Source organism: Narcine bancroftii, chromosome 12 (assembly GCF_036971445.1).
Source record: "Narcine bancroftii isolate sNarBan1 chromosome 12, sNarBan1.hap1, whole genome shotgun sequence".
Classification (NCBI taxonomy): domain Eukaryota; kingdom Metazoa; phylum Chordata; class Chondrichthyes; order Torpediniformes; family Narcinidae; genus Narcine; species Narcine bancroftii.
Genome location: NC_091480.1, coordinates 100,419,397 through 100,443,591, shown reverse-complemented (window position 1 = coordinate 100,443,591; position 24,195 = coordinate 100,419,397). Strand labels below are relative to the sequence as shown.

At 46.7% G+C, this 24,195-nt stretch overlaps 1 protein-coding gene and 1 long non-coding RNA gene across 5 annotated transcripts in view; one reads left to right on the top strand and one right to left on the bottom strand.

Moving 5' to 3' along the window:
* Positions 1-18,929, bottom strand: part of maptb (microtubule-associated protein tau b) — a 71,613-nt gene extending 52,684 nt beyond the window's left edge. The window contains exons 1-2 of the mRNA XM_069905245.1: positions 18,702-18,929; positions 276-344 (exon numbers count right to left, since the gene is read on the bottom strand). Coding sequence (XP_069761346.1) covers positions 276-344; positions 18,702-18,798 — 166 coding nt within the window. The 5' untranslated portion in view covers positions 18,799-18,929. The remainder of the gene's footprint in view (positions 1-275; positions 345-18,701) is intronic.
* A 447-nt stretch (positions 18,930-19,376) lies between these two features.
* The window catches only part of LOC138746797 (uncharacterized), a 105,858-nt gene continuing 101,039 nt past the window's right edge, over positions 19,377-24,195 (top strand). For 2 of the 4 annotated variants that reach the window (XR_011347124.1, XR_011347123.1), the window contains exon 1: positions 19,378-19,537. This is a non-coding gene — a long non-coding RNA (uncharacterized lncRNA). Of the gene's footprint in view, positions 19,538-24,195 lie in introns of all 4 variants that reach the window. The other 2 variants (XR_011347122.1, XR_011347121.1) reach the window with 2 other exon arrangements.

Genomic DNA, 24,195 nt, shown 5'->3' with positions numbered 1-24,195 from the left:
CTTCTTTAGCTCTTTGGTTGGATTCACTGACTGTGTTGCATTGAAAGGAATCTGTGGAAAGTGTAATTTAGAGTGGACATGTTTATCAAAGTCCATGAGATGTTACATTGCAATCAATAAAATGGATGTAACCTTATTCTGATCACTGCCTTAGGGCAACATTCACACTTTATTTATCTTCTGAAGTAACCAGTGGTTCCAGGCTGGCGTGGCCTCTGCAGTTCTGTGCACCATACAAGAGAACAATGCCAAGACTGAACTTGATTAGCACCTACCCTCTGATGATGGTGAAGTCTTCGCTTCAGATGCATCTGAGACCGGTTCGTCTGAGACAGGAGAGGAATCTGGAAGGTGAGTGCAGAAACAGCTGTAAGTTTTGCTGGAATTGACTGGAACTTCTCAAACAGCATCACCGACTCATCCCGAGTTTGCAAACCAGGATGAATCTCAGTTATGTGCCTTTGACAGGTCAGTGTAACTAACTGTAGTAATCGAGCATCATAAACACTGGGCAGCTTTAAACCACAATGATTATCCAATTAAATCCACAGTGCAATGGAAGATCCAATTTAATTCTTAAGTGAGGGAAGATCATTTAATATTTTAAAATTTAGAGTCACAGCATGGTTACAGGCCCATGAGCTTGCCCCGCCCAAATATACATGACCAATCAACCCACTGTCCCTGTATGTCTTTGGAACATGGGAAAATCCAGAGCACTCAGAAAAATCCCATACGGATATGGGAAAACCGTATAAACACCCTCCAGACAGCGCTGGATTCGAACCTGGGTCGCTGGTCCTGTAGTAGTGCTGCACCAACTGCTACACTAATCATGCAGTCCCCACGGCTAACTGTGACACTCATTATGTTGCATTTCTCCCAGAGGATTTGGAATCTTTAACATTACCCACCTTGTAAAGTTTCCTGTGACAAGATTCTGAACAGGACCTTTATTTTGTGAATCTGAGATCTTATATTTGAAACCAGATTACACCCCCATTGTGTGAACTTTAACCCCAACACATGGTTACACCCCCAGTGTGAAGACTGACCCTGACATATAATTACAACCTACTGTATGATCCTCAACGCTCGTCACACCCATCATAATTACACCCATACTCTATGAAGTGTAACCACTGATGTGATTTTACACCCACTTTGTGAAACTTAACCTCTGACAATTACACCCCCATTGCATGACCCTTTACACTGACACATGATTATGCACCCATTGTGTGAACATCAACCCGACAAACCATTACACCCCAATGTATGAACATTAATTTTGACATAATTAGAAGTATAGTCGACATTTTCCTTATGCTAATATATCCTAATTTCAGAGTATCATCTTCCAAAGTGTGAGCTGCGATATCCCAAATTTCTATCTCTTTAATTCAACAAATCAAACTCTGTGGCTGTTACTTTATGTAGTTTTAATTCATTGATAGAATGGATAAACATTTTGCATTGCTTCACATTATTCATAACAATGAATAACAAAGCATTTACTGCATAATGATACAAAGATATATAGAAATAAAAAGTTTATGATGATACAAAATCTTAAACAAATACAAAAATTCTAAGAAAAATTTCTCATGCTCACGCTTCCTTCACATCTTGTAGAATGAGAGGCAAGCCATTAGCCGAGGCAGATATTACACATAGTCTCTATGGCAACACTACAAACAATAGTTCTCTTAAAGACATGGGCACAAAATTAATTAAGAATCAAAAACACAGGTTTTAACCTTGACAAGAAGGTACCCATTTAAAACAGAGATGAGAAGAAATTTCTTTAGCCAGAGGGTCATTGATTTGTGGAATTCGTTGCCACACACAGCTGTGGAAGCCTGATCATTGGGGGAGTTTAAGGAGGAGGTTGATAGGTATCTAATTAGTCAGGCCATATGGGGAAAAGGCCGGAATTTGGAACGAGATGTGAGAATGGTTTAACTCAGTTGTGAAGCAGACTCGATGGGCTGAATGGCTACTTCTGTTCCTTTATCTTGTGATCTCATGATATAATTCCAAATTAATGCATGATACTTAATCCTCGACACATGATTACACTCCTACTGTGTGAAACTTTATCTTTAGGCACATGATTACACACCCTTTAACCAGGCCCGTCTGAAGAAAACCATGCCCAATTACCACCAGCATATAACCTGCTGTACCAGAGGTCCCAGCATACTTCATCACTGCTACACCAAGATAAAGAAAGCCTATCATACTTTCCTGAGACCACGTTTTGGCAAGTCAGATCACCTGGTGGGGTTCTTTCTGCCTGCATGCAGACCCTAAAGAGAGGCTCTAGAGATCAGGGCAGCTAGAAGGTGATCCTGGGAGACTGAAGAACGGTTACAGGACTGCCTGAAGTCAGCAGATTGGGCAGTGTTCAAGAACTCAGCTGAGGATCTGAATGATTACACCACAGGCACTACAGACTTTATCAAAAGCAAATTGTTCAGGTTTTCACAACCAGAAGCCCTGAATGAACAATGAAATCCAGAATCTGTTGAGAGCCAGATCACAGGTATTTAAGTCCGGAGATCCAGAACACTATACAAGAAGTACAGCCTATGAAAAGCCATCTTCCAGGCAAAGTGAAGTTTCCAAACGAGAATGGAAACAACAAAGGATATCCAACACCTGAGGCAAGGTCCAAATCTTCTACAAAACCTAATCTGGTGCAGTAGGAGACACCCAAACTTCACTCCGAGGTGAACTTAATGCCTTCTACACCCAATGTAACCACCAAAACAAAGAAGAACCACTGGGTACCAGCAAACCCCCCCCTCCACCACCCATGTCCCCTAATGATCCTCAACTGTCAGAATCCGAAGATGATATGCAGGCTGCCTTCAGGAGAGTGAATCCAAGGAAAGCACCTGGTCCAGATGATGTACCCAGCTGAGTACTGGAAACCTGTACCACCCAACTGGCCAGTGTATTCATGGATATCTTTATTCTGACAGGGTGTGGTACCCACCTGTTTCAATTGCTCTGGTACCCAAGAAGAGTGTGGTAGTAACCTGCCTAAATGACTTCTGACCAGTGGCAAAAGCACAGAAACGCAGGAGGAACTGAGCAGGTCTCACAATGTCCACATGAGGTAAAGATACACAACCAAAGTTTTTGGCTTGAGCCCTTCCTCAAGGTATGAGGAAAAATCAGGCATGTGCTTGAATAGGGAGAAGGGAGTGAGTCCAAGGTCATGCAGCTTGAGAGCAGGAGGTAGTGCAGATGGGAAGCAGTGAGAGACTCTCACAGAACTCCCTGAAGAGAGGAGAACTTCAGGGTAGGCATCCCGCAAAGAGATTTCACAGTGGAGCAACTGAATGGAGTGAAACAAGAATATCTACAGATGCAGTGATTGTAGTAAAAAACACAAAAATACTGAAGAAACGCAGCAATATAGAAATAAGGATAGATAGCCAACACTTCAGGCTCCTGAATGTTCCCCACAACAATGCTCTTGTCCTATCCTTGCTTGTGATAATTGTTCTTCCTTTCCATTGTAATCCTATACTCTGCAATTGTGCACTTTACACGGCTGTGTGAATGTTGGAGATAATATTATGGACTGCTCGCAGGAGCACTTGGTCTGTTGTGACAAATAAACTTTATTGTCTTTGCTGTGGAGACAAAGAGCAGCTGTACTGCGGAATCTTCTCCACTGTGAACTGAAGACCTTTAATGAGGATTTGATTCCATGCATCAACCTACTCGAACACTGAGCCTTTTGTGTATTGGTGGTGAAAATAACCTTGGCTGCTTCTCATCCACATGTAGCTGAGTAACAGGACACATTTCTAGTGTGAGGGAAGCCTTTGCTCCATCCGGTTGTGGTCCCATCCTCGTCGATAGGTCATCATTCATTTCATATCTCTCAATCAGAGCTCTTTGTACTTGCCAGAGTCTAGGCAAGGCTGGGTCGGAGATGCCCACTCGCTGTGAATTCCTGCTGCAGCTTTTCTCTTGTTTCCCTTTAACCTCCTGCCAATGTAGCCCGCCCATCAGTGGAACAATCCGACACAGTACTGATGTTGCCACGGGCAACACTGAGTCATGGAGCTGTAGCAGCACAGATACAGCCGCTCTAGCCATTTGTCCATGCCAGTCGAGGACCCGTCCCATCTGCCTGCACGGCCCGTCCCTCTAACCTTTTCCTGTCCCCACACCTGTCCAAATATCCACTAAGGATTATAAAGATACCCACTTCATCTGGCAGCTCATTCCAGGTGTGAAACCCTATCACCCATGTTCCCTTTAACTCTCTCCCATCTCCCATTAAACATGTGCCCCCAATCCTGGGGAACAGACAGTGATCATCCACCTTTTATGGTTATTACTCAGCCTTATACTCTCAAAGGAATAAAGCCCCAGCTTATCCAGTCTATTCTCTAACTAGTCCACCAGTGCTGGTGAATCTCCACTGCACCACCCCCAGCCCAACCACATCCCCTTCCACCACTGCACAGGAGCATACCTGCACACAATATTTCTGGTGTGGTCCCACCAATGTCCTGCATGGCTGTAGCCTAACATCCTGACCCCTGCAGCCAGTTTGATGCAGCAAGCTGTCCACACACCTTCACCACCTACTCTACCCAGCTGCTGCTTCCTGGGAAGCATGTCCATGTGTGCCCAGGACCCTGTCCACAACACTCTCCGATTTGGGTCAGCTCGCACAGCCCGTGGTAGGTTCCCAGTTGGTGTAGATTATGGGGTATGCTTGGACAACATTCATCACTGCTCTCCACAACACCAATAAAGCTTTCACTCTCTGTCCCGATTATGTCACCTTGATGCTGTAACACAGTCACACTGCATGTCACATATACAACATGGGCACACAGCCACACTGTGTCATGTCTGTAACATGGACCCACAGCACCATACTTGCAACACTAACACGCAGTCACACCACATGACTGTAACACAGACACACAGCCATACTAGGTCCATTTTCATATGGCACTTCATTTAACCCTTGCTTGGGTTTGTGAAATCATTGTGGAATAGCCACTTCACTGTCCTTTTGGGAAAAAAGGACAGATTCATCGTGTGGAAGATTCCAAAATCTCCATGTAAATCGTTTGTATGAAGAAACATTGCTCTGAAAAGAACTCTACAAAAGATATTTGTGAGCTTTAAAGAGGTCTGATGACCTGATATTTCAAAATACTTCATTATTGCTTTTGAGCAACAATTTAAAGAAATATGTTGCATTTGAACAGCAGTAAAGACTGCAAGCTCACACCAAGACACAAGAGCAACTTGTCCGTGAACTACTCTTTGCAGACGATGCCGCTTTAGTTGCCCATTCAGAGCCAGCTCTTCAGCGCTTGACGTCCTGCTTTGCGGAAACTGCCAAAATGTTTGGCCTGGAAGTCAGCCTGAAGAAAACTGAGGTCCTCCATCAGCCAGCTCCCCACCATGACTACCAGCCCCCCCACATCTCCATCGGGCACACAAAACTCAAAACGGTCAACCAGTTTACCTATCTCGGCTGCACCATTTCATCAGATGCAAGGATCGACAATGAGATAGACAACAGACTCGCCAAGGCAAATAGCGCCTTTGGAAGACTACACAAAAGAGTCTGGAAAAACAACCAACTGAAAAACCTCACAAAGATAAGCGTATACAGAGCCGTTGTCATACCCACACTCCTGTTCGGCTCCGAATCATGGGTCCTCTACCGGCACCACCTACGGCTCCTAGAACGCTTCCACCAGCGTTGTCTCCACTCCATCCTCAACATCCATTGGAGCGCTTTCATCCCTAACGTCGAAGTACTCGAGATGGCAGAGGTCGACAGCATCGAGTCCACGCTGCTGAAGATCCAGCTGCGCTGGATGGGTCACGTCTCCAGAATGGAGGACCATCGCCTTCCCAAGATCGTGTTATATGGCGAGCTCTCCACTGGCCACCGTGACAGAGGTGCACCAAAGAAAAGGTACAAGGACTGCCTAAAGAAATCTCTTGGTGCCTGCCACATTGACCACCGCCAGTGGGCTGATAACGCCTCAAACCGTGCATCTTGGCGCCTCACAGTTTGGCGGGCAGCAACCTCCTTTGAAGAAGACCGCAGAGCCCACCTCACTGACAAAAGGCAAAGGAGGAAAAACCCAACACCCAACCCCAACCAACCAATTTTCCCCTGCAACCGTGTCTGCCTGTCCCGCATCGGACTTGTCAGCCACAAACGAGCCTGCAGCTGACGTGGACTTTTTACCCCCTCCATAAATCTTCGTCCGCGAAGCCAAGCCAAAGAAGAAAGACTGAGTTTCAACACAAAAGCTTTCTGAGATTGAACTTTAAAATCATCTCTTCAGAATCAAGCTTAAACTGTAATGGTTTGGATTTTAACATACACACACATTTGCACATAATGGGGTTGAGTTTAAAGTTAAGCAAGAAATGTAATGATATTAATAATAAATAATAAAAATGATTGTTTTAAAAACATTGTCTTGGTTATTAACCCTGCTGCTGGTTTAGTTCATAACAGTCACACTCCATGTCACATCTGTAACACAAACACACAGTCACACTGTGTCATGTCTGTAACACAGGCACATGATCACATTGTGTCACATCTGTGCAGTCACACCGTATGGCACTTCTGTAATATGGACACACCATGTCACATCCATAACATGACATGCAATCCTTCAATTTGCGGATGGCCTCGGCTTGCCAGTGCACGAGACCATGGACACACACATCGGTGTGGGAATGGTGAATGGAATTTAATGGGTGGCCGCTGGGAGGGGGATCCCCATTATTGCAGCAGATAGAGCAAAGGTGCTCAATACAAAGAGCACAAGGACCCTCCAGCCTGCTCTGCCATTCAACAAGTTGACTTGATCATGGCTACAAATACACTGCTTCTGCCATTTCCCAAGCCACAAGACCATGAAACACAGGAGTGAAATTGAGCTATTCAGCACGTCTGCTCCACCATTCCATAATGGTTGATATACTATCATTTCTACTGCCTTCTCGCCCTAATTCTTGATTCCCTTCCTAATGAAGAACCTATCTACCTTCATCCTAAATATCTCTAATGACTTGGATTCCATAGCTGCCCATGACAACAAATTCCACAGATTCACCACCTGCTGGGTAAAGAAATTTCACCTCATCTCTGTATTCTGAGGCTGTGTCCTCTGGTCCTAGATTCCCCCACCACAGGAAACATCTCCACAATCACATCCAGGCCTTCCAATATTCAACAGGTTTCAATGAGAGCCCCCTCATCCAGTGAATACAGTCCCAGAGCCTTTAAATTCTCCTCATATGAAAACCCTTTCATTCCAGGGGTCATTCTTGTGAACCTCCTCTTGACTCTCTCTAAAAATAATGAGTCCAAAACTGCTCACAATACTCGGCGGTGGTGGTGGATGGAGGCTGACAGAAAAGGTCCCTATTATTTCATCTATATTTTTATATTTTTAATTTAGAGAAATAGCATGGGAGCAGCCATGCCTAATTATCACCCTATGATCAATTAACCTACTAACCACGCAAGTATTTGAAATATGGGAGGAAACCAGAGGACCTGGAAGAAACCCATGTGATCATAGGGAGAATGTACTAACTCCTTACAGATAGCAGTGGATTTGAACCTGGGTCACTGGCGCTATAATAACGTTGCACTAACCACATTAACTGCGCCATCCTTCTGCCAGTCAGCTAATCTTTTATCCATGCTAATATCTTTCCCATAATACCATGGGCTCTTTATCTTGTGTAGCAGCCTCAGGTGTTGCACCTTATCATAGGCCTTGTGAAAATCCATGGAACCCACATCCACTGGCTTTCCTTTATCTCTCCTTCCTGTTATTTCCTCAAAGAATATCTTGACCTTTAATATGTATTTTTATGTACTGTTTTTTTTAATTTGGAATTTCAATAATATTGAAAAAGAATTCCAACAAGTTGGTCAGGCGAGATTTTCCCTGAAGGAAACCATACTAACTTCATCCTATCTTACCATGTGCTTCCAAGTGTCCGAAACCTCATCCTTGATAATAGATTCTAACATCTTGCTAATCACTGCAGCCAGTCTAGCCGACCTACAATTTCCTGTCCTTTGCCTCTCTCCCACCTTAAAGAGAGGAGTGACACTTGCAACTTTCCAATCCTCCAAAACCATGCCAGTGATTTATGAAGATCACTACTAAAGCCTCCAATCTCTTCAACTACCTCTTCAAGAATCCTGGGGTGCAGACCATCTGGTCCAAGTGATTTATGCTCCTTCAGACTTCCCATTTCCCCAGCACCTTCTCCTTAGTAATAGCGACTACACCAATTCTGCCCCGAGATACTCTTGAATGTCTGGCATCTCTCACAGTGAAAACCATCACAAAATACTTACTGTGTTCCTCTGCCATTTAATTGGCCCCCATTACTATCTCCCAGGATCATTTTTCAGTGGCCTAATGTTCACCTTCATCTCTCATTTGCTCTTTTATAACTTTAAAAACTTTTCACATCCTCTTAAGTTACCTTTGTATTTCTTTTCTCTCCTTACTGCTTTTTGAGTTGCCTTCTGATGGCTTTTAAAAGTTCCCATTCTAATTCCCACTTATTTTGTTATATTCATATTTGCTTTGACTTCCCTTGTCAGCAACAGCTGCCTCACCCTCCCTATAGAACACTTCTTCATCCTTGGGATGAATTTGTCCTGTGACCTTTGAGTTGAGATCAGAAACACCAACTCTCGGTTTTGAATATACTCAATGATTCTATCTGCACACCTCTGAGGTCCAAAAGCCAAGAACTTCACTACCCTCTAATAGAAGAAATTCCTCACCTCCAACCGAAATGAAGGATCCCTGTTTTGTATCTATGTTCCATTTGTATTCTCTGTCAACAGGAGGGGATGGTGAAAAAAATTGTTTCCCAACATTCACAATACTAGGCTCCCCCCCCACACTGTGGGGGGGGGGGGTGGTCACAAAACACTCATCAACAATCTGGATGATGGTAAATCCAAAGCACTCTATTTATATTCAAAGAAAAAGAAGGTCCCATTTGGGACATCAAGGTCAATCTGAAGGTGTAGGAAAGGTCCCAAATGAATACTGCTCATTGCTATTCACAAAAGGAGCACTTTGAGGTTGGAGAATTCAGTGAAGGAGCAGGTGGAGATGGAGTGTAGATGTCCAAAACAAGGATGTATTCCTAGCTTTAAGGCTGATAAACCCCCAGGACTGGATGGGATTTACCCCAGGTTGATGGGGGAGGCAAGGGAACAGATTTCAGGGGTTCCTACATTTTTGCAGACCACAAGTGGGATACCAGATATTTGGAGGACAGCAAATGTTCTTCAGAAATGATGGAAGGGAAAAGCCTGGTAATGAAAGAACCGGCAAAGGCAGGTGCTTGTTAATGGCTGATTAATTGTTACCAATAAAAGAATAAGGAATTTAAAAGGGGTGACCACTGGGGGAGTGGATTTTAAGGGAAAAAGGCAATGGTGAGAGTTCAGGAGTCTTTATTTTTATCATTGTACAGTCTGAGAAATGGAAATGGCAGCTAGGGGCAGTGATATGCTCCTCTTGCAGGATGTGGGAAAACAGGGCCATCACAAGGGCAAAAATGAAGTGAAGTGGATCCAGCTGCAGCTCCTCACAGACCGAGATAGGAACTGGAGTTGGATGAACTCTGGATCATTCAGGAGGCAGAAGAGTTATAGGGAGGGAAATCATTTTAATTGTGGTAGGGGAAAATTTTATTCTATTAGTCAGGGAATGTATTCAGGGAGGGAGGGGAGGTTGGGGAGTACAGCAGAAATGTGGCTAATGTTTGGAGAACATTTGCACGGAGCTCAAGTATATTCCATTGAGGCAGGGAAAGGATGATAAGGTGAAAGAACCAGTGTGAACAAGGGATGTAGTTAATCTAGTTAAGTAAAGCTTGCAAGAGGTTTAAGAAGATAGGATTTTTAGATCTCCAGGGAATTATTAGATTGCCAGGAAAGACTTAATAACTTAGGAGAGCTAGAAGGGACCATTAGAGATTAGTAGCATTAAGGAGCATTCTAAAAGTATGCGAATAACAAGAGGATGAATTGTGTGAGGATCAGTTCCCCATGCAAGGCTCATTCAGAAAGTAAGGAGGCATGGAATCCAAGGAGGCCTTGCTTTGTGGATACAGAATTGGCTTGCCCAGAGAAGGTAGAGGGCAGTTGTTGATGGTTTGCATTCTGCGAGGCTGGTGACCAGTGGTGTTCCACAGCGATCTGTTCTAGGACCCCTCCTCTTTGTCATTTTTATAAATGACCTGGATGAGGAAGTGGAAGGTTGGGTTGGTAAGTTTACAGATGACATAAAGGTTAGTGGTGTTGTGGATAGTCTGGAAGGTTGCCAGAGGTTACTGAGGGACATTGATAGGATGCAAGCTGGACTGAGAAAAGGCAAATGGAGTTTAACCTTGAAGTGGTTCATTTCAGTAGGTCAAATTTGAAGGCAGAATACAATATTAATGGAAGTACTGTGAACAGAGTAGAAGAATTGAGAAATCTTGGGGTTACCATCTACAGGAAACTCAAAGCTGCTGCACAGGTTGATAGTGTTATTGAAAAGGCATACCATGTGTGCGTCTTCATTTAAACATGGGTTTGAGTTCAGGATCCATGAGGTAATTTTACAGCTGTACAAGACTTTGGAATAATGTGTTCAGTTCTGGTCACCTCACTGCAGGAAGTACATGGATGCTACAGAGAGGGTGAAGAGGAGATTTACACAAGGATATTACCTGGATTGGAAAGCATATCTTGAGGATAGGATAAATGAACTTCATCTTTTCTTGCAGTGATGGAAGATGAGGAGTGCCTTGATAGACATGCACAAGATGATGAGAGGCACCGATTGTGTGGATGGTCAGAGGCTTTTTTCCAGGGCTGAAATGCCACAAGGGGGCATAGTTTTAAGGTCCTTAGGAGTAAATACAGGGGGGATGTAAATACAGAACAGCTACCCACAGAATGGTGGGTGCATGGAATGCACTACTAGTAACGGTGGTGGAGGCAGGTACAATAGGATCTTTTAAGATTATTAGATAGGTACATGGAACTGAGAAAAATTGAGGGTTATGAAATAGGGAAATTCTAGGCAGTTGGAGTAAATTTTTCTGTCAGCACAACACTGTGGGATGTATATTTTTATGCTCTATGTAAAGATCTGTGAGCCTAACACCAGGTGTATTAAGCTACTGGGAAAAAATTCAGAGGAAAGAGGATAAATAATCACTTGGAAAAACAGGGGCTAAATGTGATTGTCAGGGCAGATTCTGCCTAACCAATTTGACTGATCCTTGAAGATAGCAATCTGTTAGGATACTGAATACAGAAGTACAGATGTTTTGTTCCAGCTTTATTAACATTGGGCAGACCTCAGCTGGAGAACTGTGTGCAGTTCTGGCCACCACGCTGTAGGGAGGCATGCAGAGAAAAAGCAGCAAGACATTGCCTGGTAGGGAATATTTCAGTTGTGAGGAGACTGAAGGATATAGGTCTGTTCTTGAGGGGAAGAAATAAGTAGACTGAAGTAAACATTTTCCCACATCAGCAGGTGGCATGGTTAGGACACACCACTATTGCAGCATCTGTGACCCTGGTTTGACTACAATGTTGTCTGCAAGGAATTTCTACGTCCTCCCTGCGACCTTTGTGGGTTTTAACTAGGTGCTTCGGTTTCCTCCCACCCATCAAAAACGTACTTAGGCAGTAGGGCTTGTACTGCACTGAATCTCTACATTATAAATTATTGGAGGAGGATAAAACTAGAGGAATTAGGAATTTAGGGCAAGTGGTGGGGGTGGGGTGGGGAAGAAGAGATTCAAAGGGAACATAAGGGACATTCCTCACCCAGAGAGTGGCAAGTACTTGGTATACACTCCCTGAGAATGGCTGAAGCTGGGTCATCGACGGCATTCAAGTTTCTGGAGGAGTATTTGAATTGTTTGGGTACGGAGAACAGTGGACCATCGAACATAAAAACATTACAGCACAGTATCACAACATTGTGCCATCTGACATGAACCTGCTCCACATTAATCTTTCCCTTCCCTCCCTCACAGCCCACAAACCTCCTACATCTATTTTTCTTGCATCCATGTGCCTATCAAAGAGTGCTAAATGTCTCTATTTTACCGGCCTCCAGTACAACCCCAGTAATGCATTCCAGGCATCCACTACTCTGTGTATAAAACAAAACTACCTCTTACTTTTCTCCTAAACTTACTTTCACTCACCTTAAACCAATGGTTCTCAACCTTTTTCTTTCCACTCACATACCACTTTAACTATTCTCTATGCCATAGGTGTTCTGTGATTAGTAAGGGATTGGTTAAGGTAGTATGTGAATGGAAAGGAAAAGGTTAAAAACCACTGTTTTAATTGTCCCTAATTGATTCGTTATGTGCATGGTTTCAAAACTCCAAAGGAAATGGGCAATGACAATTTTTTTCAAGCAAAATGTTTTAGTGACAATGGGTCTAGAGCAGTGATTCTAAACCTTCCCTTCCCACTCACATACCACCTTAAGCGATCCCTTACTAATCAGAGCACCAATGGCATAAGGAATACTTAAATTGGTATGGTAGGTTGAAAACCACTGCCTTAAACAGATATCCTCTTGCATTGGCCATTGCTTTCCCAGAAATAAGAGTCTAGCTGTCTACTCATGTCTCTTATGATCTTGTACGTCCTCCATCATTCCAAAAATATCTGAGCTTGATCAAACTTTCCTCATCAGACATTTTCTTCGATCCAGGCAGGGCAACATCCTGGTAAATCTCCTATGTACTCTCTTTAAGGTTCCACATCTTTCCTGTAATGAAGTGACTAGAACTGAATGTAAAAGTCAGAGTTTTGTAGAGCTATAATATTACTTCACAGCTCTCGAACCCAATCTCCTGACTGGTTCTCTGAAAAAACTGTTTATCTGAAATAGGCCCAGTCCCAACTATTTTGATCATCAGAATTGTATTGTACTGTTGCATTGATCTTACCATGAATCTAAAGGATGTCATAGCGAAAGGGTGGTTGTGGGGACAAGCTCCCACTGCTGCACAAATGCTCTTCATGACGTGCAACTCAAACAGCCTCTGACAACCAAGTCCAACTCCTAGTCTTCATGTGTGGCACAGTTCATGCCCAGCAGAGCTGTTCTCACTAACAGAAGAAGGGGCAAAGGTGTGCCACTGGCACCTTGAAACCAGTTGCTTTGGGCTGATGGGGCTCATTAGCCACGGATGTAACTCATCTAAGAGAGGGAAAACTCTGATTTCAAACCTCCACTGCCTTGTGGCTATACCCACTCATGAGAAAGGCTTTGGGAGTAAACCCGAGGAAAAATACAGAATTGGAGTCCTGAAGGCAGCTGACTGTTGTCCTCAGCTCCAGCTTGGCAACTCCTGCAAAGCTGCTGGCACCCAACTGTATCATCCTTTGGACCTAACATTACCATGGAAAGGGGGTTCCTATTGCATTTGCAACAGACTGATCTCCATATCAACTCAGTCCTGGCTTGTGCCCTGGAGAGGCCACTCCACAGTAATTACCAGAGGCACAATGGTCAACCACAACTGACAGAGGCCAAAAAAGAGGAACTATGAATCTCATCCCATTAAGATCAAGACCTTTAATTTTTCTTTTCACCATTTTACCCGATTCCTTACACTCTAAGCATCATTCACCAGATTGCAACACATTTTCCATTGACCACAAATGACAGACAAGCATTTGTCCCAAGGAATCTGCAACATACCAACCCCAGCAGAGATTGCAACCAGATAAAGCTCCTTCCCATTTTAACCTCTTGCTATACTATTGCTCCACGCTCTCGACAAATCCTTGCTGGAATCAAATTCATCTATCTAGAGCAGGGGTCTCCAAACTTTTTAGACTGTTGACCCTTTCAGGACTATGTTGTCTCTCATCAACCCCCAGGTATGGAATCCCAGCAAGGGTTGGGAGGGGGGTGCTGATTAGAGTGGGCAGACATCCAGTTTTAGGCTGGACAGTCCAGCTTATGACCCCTCTGTTCTCCATCCAATGCAACCTCGAGCCCGATGTTAATTTGTCCACCATTTGGGGTATAGGCCCTACACCCCCAAATGGAGGGCAAATTAAGGGCAGAAAGGGCACTTATCTGGTGAATACAGTGTCCCGGGGTCTGCAGGGTGTGCACAGCCGGCTGGTTTATGTGCAATGGGGGGGAAGCTTGATGACGGGACATGAAGGTTCATGGTAAGTAAGCCTCCCCAACTCTCTGTGCTGGACAGTTGGGGGGTGTGGAGGTGCTTTTTTAAATTGACTCCTAATGCCCCCCCCCCCATCCTCCTGGTGTTATCAATCCACTTTTGACCCTTTGGATAGTTCCATTGACCCATGGGGGTCGATATTGACCACTTTGAAGACCCCCAATCTAGAGGAAAATGTTCAATCATTGTTGCTTCCTCTCCCGTACCAGGGTTGTCCCCTCAGTCTGAGCAGCACACAGAAGTGTACATTCAATGCCCAAGCTCCAGTCCTCAGTGAACTGTACCAAAAAATTAGCCTTACATTTAACTTCAACAAACAAACATCCTCTACAAACCTATTTGCTGCTCAGTACCAGATGATCCCAGTCAAGAACAAGCTTTTGGAAATCCTGGCCTGCCTCCCACTCTCAGGACTTGCCTCTTGTGAAGGAAGCACCAATGGTGAATGGCTTCATCTGACGGAGTAATAAAGGTTGGAAGATCCAAGCCTCAACCCCAGCACAACATTGGGCAGCAGTGATCTCTGTCCTGCCATGAAATTCATAGACTTCACAGCACCAATATTTCACCCTCAAGATCCTTCAAATCCACTGCAGGTAGAGAACCCCCATCAAGGCCAACACCCCCAGCAGAGAGATCTTCAGGATACTCAGTTCATATTGAAAGAGGGACACTTTCCCACGTTTCACAGCAAGAGATTACAAGGTGGGCAGAGAAAACAATTCCAAGATGATCTCAAAGTCAACTTGAAAATGTGAAACATCCTCAGTTGGGATGCTGAATCCAAAGAAGCAATCAACAAGAAAGCCTGAAAAGTCCTTCTACAGCTATAGGCACATGGAATTGAAGATACAAGAGGCTGCACAGGCTGGAATTGGAGATACAAGAGGCTGCACAGGCTGGAATTGGAGATATAAGAGGCTGCACAGGCTGGAATTGGAGATACAAGAGGCTGCACAGGCTGGAATCTGGAGCAAAGAATAATCTGCTGGAGGAACTCAGGAGGTTGAGCAACATCCATGGGAGGAAGAGAATTTAATTGTCTATGTTTTGGTTCATATCCCTGCAACAAGATAAGAGTGTAGAGGGGTGCTGGCTAATAGAATAAGCACCATGTGGGAGGAATTAGACAGGAGCTTGTTGGGGATAAGAGCTGGTGGCAGACAAGGGGAGAGGGAGGCAAGATAAAAATGGGGTTAAGGTGAAAGTTCAGTTGTACAGGGTGCGTTAGGTTGGGGGGAGGGGTGATATGTGGAGATAAGTGACTGGTGCTGGAATCTTGCAAGTGGAAAAGGTGATAAGGGAGCTGAGGGGAGAAACAAAGAACACATTGGACCAAATGGGGAAGAGGGGGAACCTGTGAGTGAAATTTGGGTAGAGGATGATGGAGAGGGACCAAAATGGAAGGGAGGAAGGGTGGGAGTGGCGAAGAACAGAACTCCCACTTGAAGTTCCTGTCTTACTCTCCTCCCTCCAAACAAGATAGGGATCCTTCTGTCCTCACCTTATACCCAACAGGCTCCACATTCAGCACTTCATCCTGTCATTTCCACCAGCTGCAAGTAGATCCCAGCAGCAGACACATCCACCCCACTCTTTTACTTCTCTTTCCTTGACTCCCTACTCCTCTCATCCCTCCCCACCCACCTCTCTGTGACTCCCTGCTCTGCCCTCCCAACTCACCTCTCCGTGATACTCATCCTCTCATCCCTCCCCACCTCTCTGATTCCATCATCCTCTCATCCCTCCCCACCCACCTCTCTGGTTCCCTCATCCTTTCATCCCTCCCCTCCCACCTCTGATTCCCTCATCTCATCCCTCCCCCCCCCCCATCTTTCTGTGATCCCCTCATGGTCTCATCCTTCTCCACCCAGCTCTCTATAACCCTTTCATCCTTCCCTACCTACCTCTTTGTGATCCTCTCATCCCTCCCCACCAACCTCTCTGAGATCCTCTCATCTCTCCCCACCAACCTCTCTGTGACCCTCTCATCCCTCCCCGATCACCTCTCTGTGATCCCCAGTACTTTCCCTTGCAATTGCAGGAGGTACAACATGTGCTCCTTCACCACCTCTCTCACCACTACCCAGGGTCCCAAACAGCCCTAGTGCTTGAAGCAAAGATTCACCTGCACCTCCTCCAGCGTCATTGACTGCACGCACTGCTCCCAAATACAGACTCGGGGACCATGTCAGAGCATCTACGCTTGGTCTGCAATGGTCACCCTGAGCTCCCAGTCAGTGCCATTTCAGCTCTCCTTTCCATTTCCATCTCAGCCTGTTTGATGGGCCTTCTCCACTGCAAGACTAGGGCCCAACGCAAACTCGACGAACAACACCTTGTAATCCACCTGAGCAGTCGAAAACCCAATGGGATGAACATTAAATTTTTCAGTTTTAGGTAATGTCCCTTCTCTCTTCTTCTGAGCCACTGCCAATCTCCCCTTCCCACCATTTTCTTCCCCTTTCCCACATACTTCCTACCCAGCCTCTTCCCCTATTCTTATCCCCGTTTCATCCTTCTCCATTCTCATTTCACCTACAGGATTTTGCTCTCCATCCCATTCTGTTCTGTCTAATCAAGGTGTTCTTAGTCTCTCCCCAAGAGCTCCCATTGGCACATTTTCTACTTGGATTTGGGTATGAGCAGTCTTAGTCTCCACTTATCACTCCCCCCACTCCAGCTGACCCCTACATAACTCTATATGAATTACTCATCTTCTTCCAATTCACCCTATACCTCTTTCTGTTTCTCCAATTCCCAACTGACCCCGCCTCAACCTGTCCTCATTGTACTAGGGATCTCCCAGCCTCAAAGGGGTCTGACCTATGTCGACTGTACTTTCCCCCTGCCCTTCTTTCCAATTCTCATCCCTCCCCTCCCTTCACCTAGCCATCCCTCCTCCCCTTGATTGCTGCTGTCTCCTCCCTCCCTTCGCCTACTGAAATTTTTCCATACCTTGATAAAGGGTTCAAGCCCAAAACGTTGTTTATCATTTTTATCTTTGCTATATAAAGGACAGTTTGACCTGCTGAGTTTCTCCAGCATTGTACTTTTACTTCAACCACAGTGACTACAGATTTTCATGTCTTACTTCACCCCTTCCTCCCACTGATGCTGCTTGACCTGCTGAGTTCCCCTAGTCACCCATCCCCAAAAGATCTAACTCCAATGAACATCCCTTCTAGTCCTTCTGCCTGCCCTGTTAATGACCCTGTGATCCAGGTCACCCCAATGATGCTTCCATTGGACCAAATCTGACGTTCTGTGGATATGTACCAAGAAGCCTCACTTTAAATTCCAACCTCGGGATCCACAGAAATGCTGTCAGACAATATGAAAACAGCTCAGACACACTGTACTTCAACCCCATCCCCACCACTGCAGCACCCCTTCAAGAAGCAAGCATCACTTGCATCAGTGTGTGGGTTGCACTGCTGGCTGCAGAGACCCCACCTGCAGGGCTAACTGAGGGTACCTGCAAGAAATCTCAAGTCAGTGGGCGAACCCCGCCACTGAACACCTCCATAATGTAGTCCTGTGTACATGGTGAGTGAATCCAAACCCTCAGGAACTGAGTGACCCCACCCACCTCCACCGGTCGTTGTCAAAGACAGGCACGGTACGGCCCTTCGAGGATCGCCGCTCATTCGCACTCATCCTTCCCTGATTCCAGTGTTGAATGTCATCATGTCCCCACACTCCAACAACGGGCAGTTTCTAGCAATGACACCACCTCCCCCACCCCCCCCCCCACCCATTCCCGGTCTCCGAGACTGGGCGGTCCCGGGGAAAGCACACAGTGACATAGGGAATGAGGATGCCTGGGTCGGAGACGGCACTGGGCACACCCACGGGATGCGCCGGGCTTCAGGCAAGGGGGGGAACCGAGCCGAGGGGACGGGGGGCGGGGGGCGTGGGGGCCGGGCCAGGGACTGCGGCGGCGGCGCCGGGGACAATGGGCTGATGGAGGGAGCCTCACCCAGCCGCAGCAGCTGAGAGAGAAGGGCGAGGCGGCCGCTTAACCCGTCTCTCGCCGGACCGGGTCGCCCCATCCAGCTCCATCCGCCGCTTTGTCCCCGCTCCGCCCGCGGGTGGGCGCTCCCTCCTCCCTCGCCGCCCGCGAAGTGGGGCGCTCCCTCAATGCGGCGCCTTGTCTGCCAGCGGCAGCGGGCAGGGGTGCGAGGACGGACGTGGGGTCGCGGGAGGAGGGTCCGGGGGTGACTGTGCGGGATCGGGGTGGAGAGGGAGCGGGGGAGTCGGCGGGAGGGACCGTGGGAACGGTGGGCGAAGGATCGCAGGGGGTGACAGAGCGGGATCGGGGGGCGGCGGGAACGGGGAGCGAGCCCGGGGATCGGGGCGGTCGATGAGCGGCTCCATGATGCTGGAATATTCGTACTGACCTTTCGTCGGCTGCTCGGCACGGGGTGCGGTCCCGCCCGCGATCCCCGCCGCTCCATTGTCCGTGTGCGGTGTCTCGGCACCAGGCGGCTGCTCCATGGTGGCCCGGCGGTGAAGGTGTGGGCGGGCGGGCGGCTGCGGGCGGACAGAGTCACCACCGCGCGGCTCCCAGGCGCAGCGCTCCGCCAATGACGGCCCACCGCTTCGCAGGGCTGCGGCGCGGGCTCGCCGCGCACGTGCCCCTCCTCCCGCCACCCCGCGCGCAGCCACCTCGCACGTGCCCCTCCTCCCGCCACCCCGCGCGCAGCCACCTCGCACGTGCCCCTCCTCCCGCCACCCCGCGCGCAGCCCCCTTCGCCTCCGCCACTCCAACCGTCACCCCGCGCGCAGCCTCCTTCGCCTCAGCCACTCCAACCGCCACCCCGCGCGAAGCCCCGAGCAGACAAGACCGCCTCACACCGGGTCCCTCTATCCTCCTCCCCCCTGACTCCCTCCCCCCTGACTCCCTCCCCCCTGACTCCCTCCCCCCTGACCCCCTCCCCCCTGACCCCCTCCCCCTGACCCCCTCCCCCTGACCCCTGACCCCCTCCCCCCTGACCCCCTCCCCCCTGACCCCCTCCCCCCTGACCCCCTCCCCCCTGACCCCCTCCCCCCTGACCCCCTCCCCCCTGACCCCCTCCCCCCTGACCCCATGACCCCCTCCCCCCTGACCTTAATTCCCCCCCCCCATCTGGGGGCCCAGCTCTCCTGCCTGAAGACGCCCTTCACTGGGGAGGCGAGGCTCTAGCCTGGACTGGCAGCGGTGCCCGCTCCTTAACGAGATCGGGGACTTTCTGTGGTAAGTCACCTGTCCCCCACCACACAGCGGAAAGACTACAACCATGACCGCTGGGCTCTGTCCTCGGAGCCGGGAGAACGGGTGTAAACCTGGAATACCTTCTATAGGCATACATGTGGCCTTTCGGTCCCACCTGACCTTGCAGTCCAATGTTCCCACCAGTCCTAATCCCATTTATCTGCAACTGTCCCCTTTCCTGTATCTGGCCAAATGTCTTTTCAACACTGAAACCCTGGAATAGCCCCCACCTCAACCACTTCCTCCGGCAGCAAGCTCCACACCCTCTGAACAAAGAATGTGATCCTTTAAATATCTCCCTTCCCTGGGTAAAAGGAATGGAGATTATTTACCTTATCTATACTCCTCATGATTTTTATAAACCACTACAAGGTCCCACATCCAACAGGGAAAAAGTTATCTCTGACCAGCTTTTCTTTCAACTCAAGCCTCCGGTCCTGGTAACATCCTCATGAATATTTTTCGCATACTTTCCAAGTGAATGGAGCTGGGTGACCAGACAGCAGACGGTATTCCAAACATCGTCTCATTACTGTCTTTACAGCCATAGCACTACATCCCAACTCTTGCACTCATTGCTATCCGACGAAGGCAAATGTACCAAACACCTGCTTCACCACCTGTCTACCTGTGATGAACAGCATGAACTTGTACCCCACACTCTCTGATCTACACTCCCTCCAGTGACCTTTACTGTTAAGTCTTACCATTGCTTAACTTTCCAAAATGTATCACTTTACACTTGTCTGAGTTAAACTCCGTCTGCCTTTCCTTGGCCCACCTCACCAGTAATTTCAGATAACCTTCTTTGCTGTCCACTACACCACCATTATTGGTGATATCCACAAACTTACCATGCCAATACATTCTCATACTAGGTTTTAATATAGATGATAAACACCAGTGGACCCAGTACCAATCCGTGTGACTATTGGCCACAATCCATCAATCGAAGCAACGATGCTCCATTACTACCCTCTGATTCCTATCACTGAGCCATTTGTATATCCAATTGTACATGCCAGCTGACTTTCCAGACCACCCTACCACGTGGGAAATTGTCAAAGGTCTTGCTGAAGTCCATATTGATAACATCTACCACCCTGCCCTCATCAACCATCTTGGTTGTGACTTCAAAACTTCAGTCAGATTTGTGAGACATGATTCCCCATGTGCAAAACTTAACAAATGCAGGAAGATCCTGGCTCTCAGAATCCCTTCCAGTAACTCCCACCAATGATGATATGGGCATGATTAATCTGCAGGAGAAACTCATCAGCTCAATAAGCATCTGACGGCAAGGTTAGTGTAGTGGTCAGCACCATGCTGTAACAGCGACCTGGGTTTGAATCTGCCACTGTCTGTACAGAGTTTGTATGTTCTCCCTATGACTGAGTGTGTTTCCTCCAGGTGCTCCGGTTTCCCCCCACATTCCAAAGATGTACTGGGTTATTAGGTTAATTGGTGTGATGTGGGTATAATTGAATTGCATGGCCGAAGGGTCTGTTTCTGTGCTGTATTGCTTAATAAATTTTTTTTAATCAATGGGAGGAAAAGAATGGTTGACGTTTCGAGCAGAAATTCTTTGTTGAGACTGGGGAAATATAGACAAAAGGCCTGTGTCAAGAAGACAAAGTGTGAGGGTTGGGACAATGGCCCTGTGGGATCGGTGAACCATTACAAAATGAGGCAGAGGGCTGGCAGATGTCAGGCTCGGAGAGAGAGAGGCGAGACAAACCCAGGGTGAGGGGAGGAAGATGAGTTACACAGTGGATGATTGGACACAAAGTAATCAGAAGTAGATTTAAGTACAAGTCTACCCTCTTTACAGATCTCCAGTCCTAGATGAAATTGCAATGATCTGAGAACCAGAATCCCTCCCTCCTGCTCCAACTCCTCAGTCCTAGCCTTCTCTTCCTACCTTGCTAGTGCATGGTACCGGGAGTAATGCAGAGATCACACTCCCTTGATTTTCTGCTTTATCATCTCTCTCTCATTCCCTGTACTCACTCCTTAGGACCTCATCCCCTTTTCCTCCCATGTCATTGAAACCACTGTGGACAATGTCCTCCACCAGCTCACATTCATTGTTGTAACACTCACACACAACCTCTCGGGCTGCTTAACCCTGGCACCTGGGAGTCAGCACACTATAGTTCACAGCTACAAAATCTCCTGTCCCCCCGACCTTGGTCTCCATCCTCCCCTGCTCCCTGCTGTGCATCACAGGTAGTTGTTGTCCCTCAAACCTGTCAGATGCTCTCCAAACTCCTGACAGCATTCAAAATGATATACTTGTCATTGAGGGGAATGGCCTCAGGGAATCCTGTGGCCCCTGCACACTCTCTCTCCTGCTCCAGGTGGTCACCTTTGGTGTGGCCACCTCACTGAGATCATGACCCTCCCAGCTGCCTGCCTCGTCCTTGGTGAACACAACTGCCCACCAACCCATTCATGTGGTCTGAGAGCATTTGTCATTGCCACAGAGTGTGTAGAACTGTACCTCAGTGAGGGTGCATGTGGTTTTGTTCATCAATGAGAACATGTGGAACTGTTCCCCAGTAAGGGTGTGTTTGGAACTGGACCTCAGGGAGGATGTGTATGGAACTGTTCCTCAGTAAGGGTGTGTGGAACTGTACCCCAGTGATGGTATGTGTGGAACTGTATGTCCAACACTCTCTCCCATTACTTCATCCCTTCTCTTCCTGCATTTGTGAAATATTTATCCACCCTCCACTTTAATACTTCTAATGATCAGCTTCCACTCCCTCCTGGACACAATTCCAGAGATTCACCACTTCTGTTTGTACATATTCTTACATTGTTCAGTTTTAACTGAATGTCTGTTTATCTTAGTGTTATGCTCCTATACCTAAAGCCTTCCCAGCAATGCAAATATCTGAATGTCTCTCCTGTCAGGTGTCCTTTGGATCTTATGTATTCAAATAAGATCATCCCTCATTTATCCTATTCCAAGGAATCCAGACCCAAATTATTCAGCCTCATTTGGTGGAACAACTCCATCACCCTGGAATTAGCCTGATCACTCTCTATTGTCCTCCCTTCAATGTTCCTATATCTTTTTTAAGTAAGATGGCCAAACCCTGCACAGTTTTCCAGCCAAAGCCTCACCAATTCCCTGAACAATTGCATCATTCCTTCCTATATTTCAGCTCCAAACGCTTTGGAAGGCACACCAACATGCCATTTTGCCTTCTGTCTACTTGTTGGACATACCTGCCAGCTTTGTGTGATTCAGGCACCAGGGCACCTCAATCCCTCTCAATTTTACTTCCTCACAATCTCTATTTTGATGATAACCTGTCTTTTGATTCCTCTTCCCAAAATGCGTGCCTCACACTGTCCCACATCCAACTCCGGTTGTTAGTCTTTTGCACACTCACTCAATTCATCCATACCCTGGTGCTGACTGTTAGGTCATCGGCACAACTATTTTCATATCATCAGAAAATGTAGAAATCTTGCAAACTGTTCCTTCCTGCATCATCAATGTAAACTGAACATTTTTGTCTGAGAACTGATCACTGGGGTACTCCTCTCATCACCTACTTCCAGTCTGAAATGGGCCCATTTTTTCCATCTCTCTGCTTTCTATGTGACATCAGTTTTCAATCCAATCCAACACACCTCCCCCAATACCTTGTGCTGACAATCAATGCAACAGCTTTTGATGTAGCACCTTGTCAAATGCCTTCTGGAAATCAAAATACACTACATTTGCAGACCCTCCTCCTGTATCAACTCTCTGGTATATTAATTTTTTAAGTTTAGACTACAACACGGTTTACAAGCTCTTCCAACCCATGAGCCCAAATACCCCAATTCACCTACAACCCCCGTATGTTCTTTTTGAAGGTTGAGAAAAAACCAAGCACCCAGAGGAAACTCGCACGGACACGGGGAGAATGTACAAACATCTTACAGACAGCACTGGACTTGAACCCAGGTCACTGGCACTGTAATAGTGCTGTGCTAACTGCTACGCTAACTGTGCACCTTGCTATCCTAACCAAAGAATTCAATGAAATGTGTCAAACATGATTTCTGTTCCACAAAACCACATTGACTAGGTTTAATTATATTCAGCTTTCCACAAAGATGAGCTATTTCTATTTCATAAAGTGACTCTAACATAACACCAGTGATAGGTGTTAAACTGGCAGACCTCTTTTTGTTTTCTATCTACCATTCTCCTTTTCTAAACAAGGGATTCACCTGGGCTCTTTTCCAATCTTCAGGTCCCTCCCAGAGTTAACAAGCTATGAAAATTGTCAACCAATAGGTCTACTATCTCTGCAACCACTTCCCTTAAATCCCTAGCATGTAGTTCACTCCATCCTAGTAACTTGCCTTGTACATTCTACCAATTTGAAATGAACTCATCTGATATATTTTCCTGTGTTTTTATACTTCAGGAATGCTTTTACTCCTTTTCATGAGTTATTTAATCTTCAATGGCTGGATGTTAAAAAAGTCCCAGTCCTCAGCTCAGGTCTATCACTGGCCCATGTCACTTTGTTTGCAATGTTTTGGCTGTGCTTTGGAGACCAGCTGCTTGAATATTAACCACAGTTTCACTAAGGACTTGTCTCTTAGCTTGTTCACCCAGTTCGTCCCTC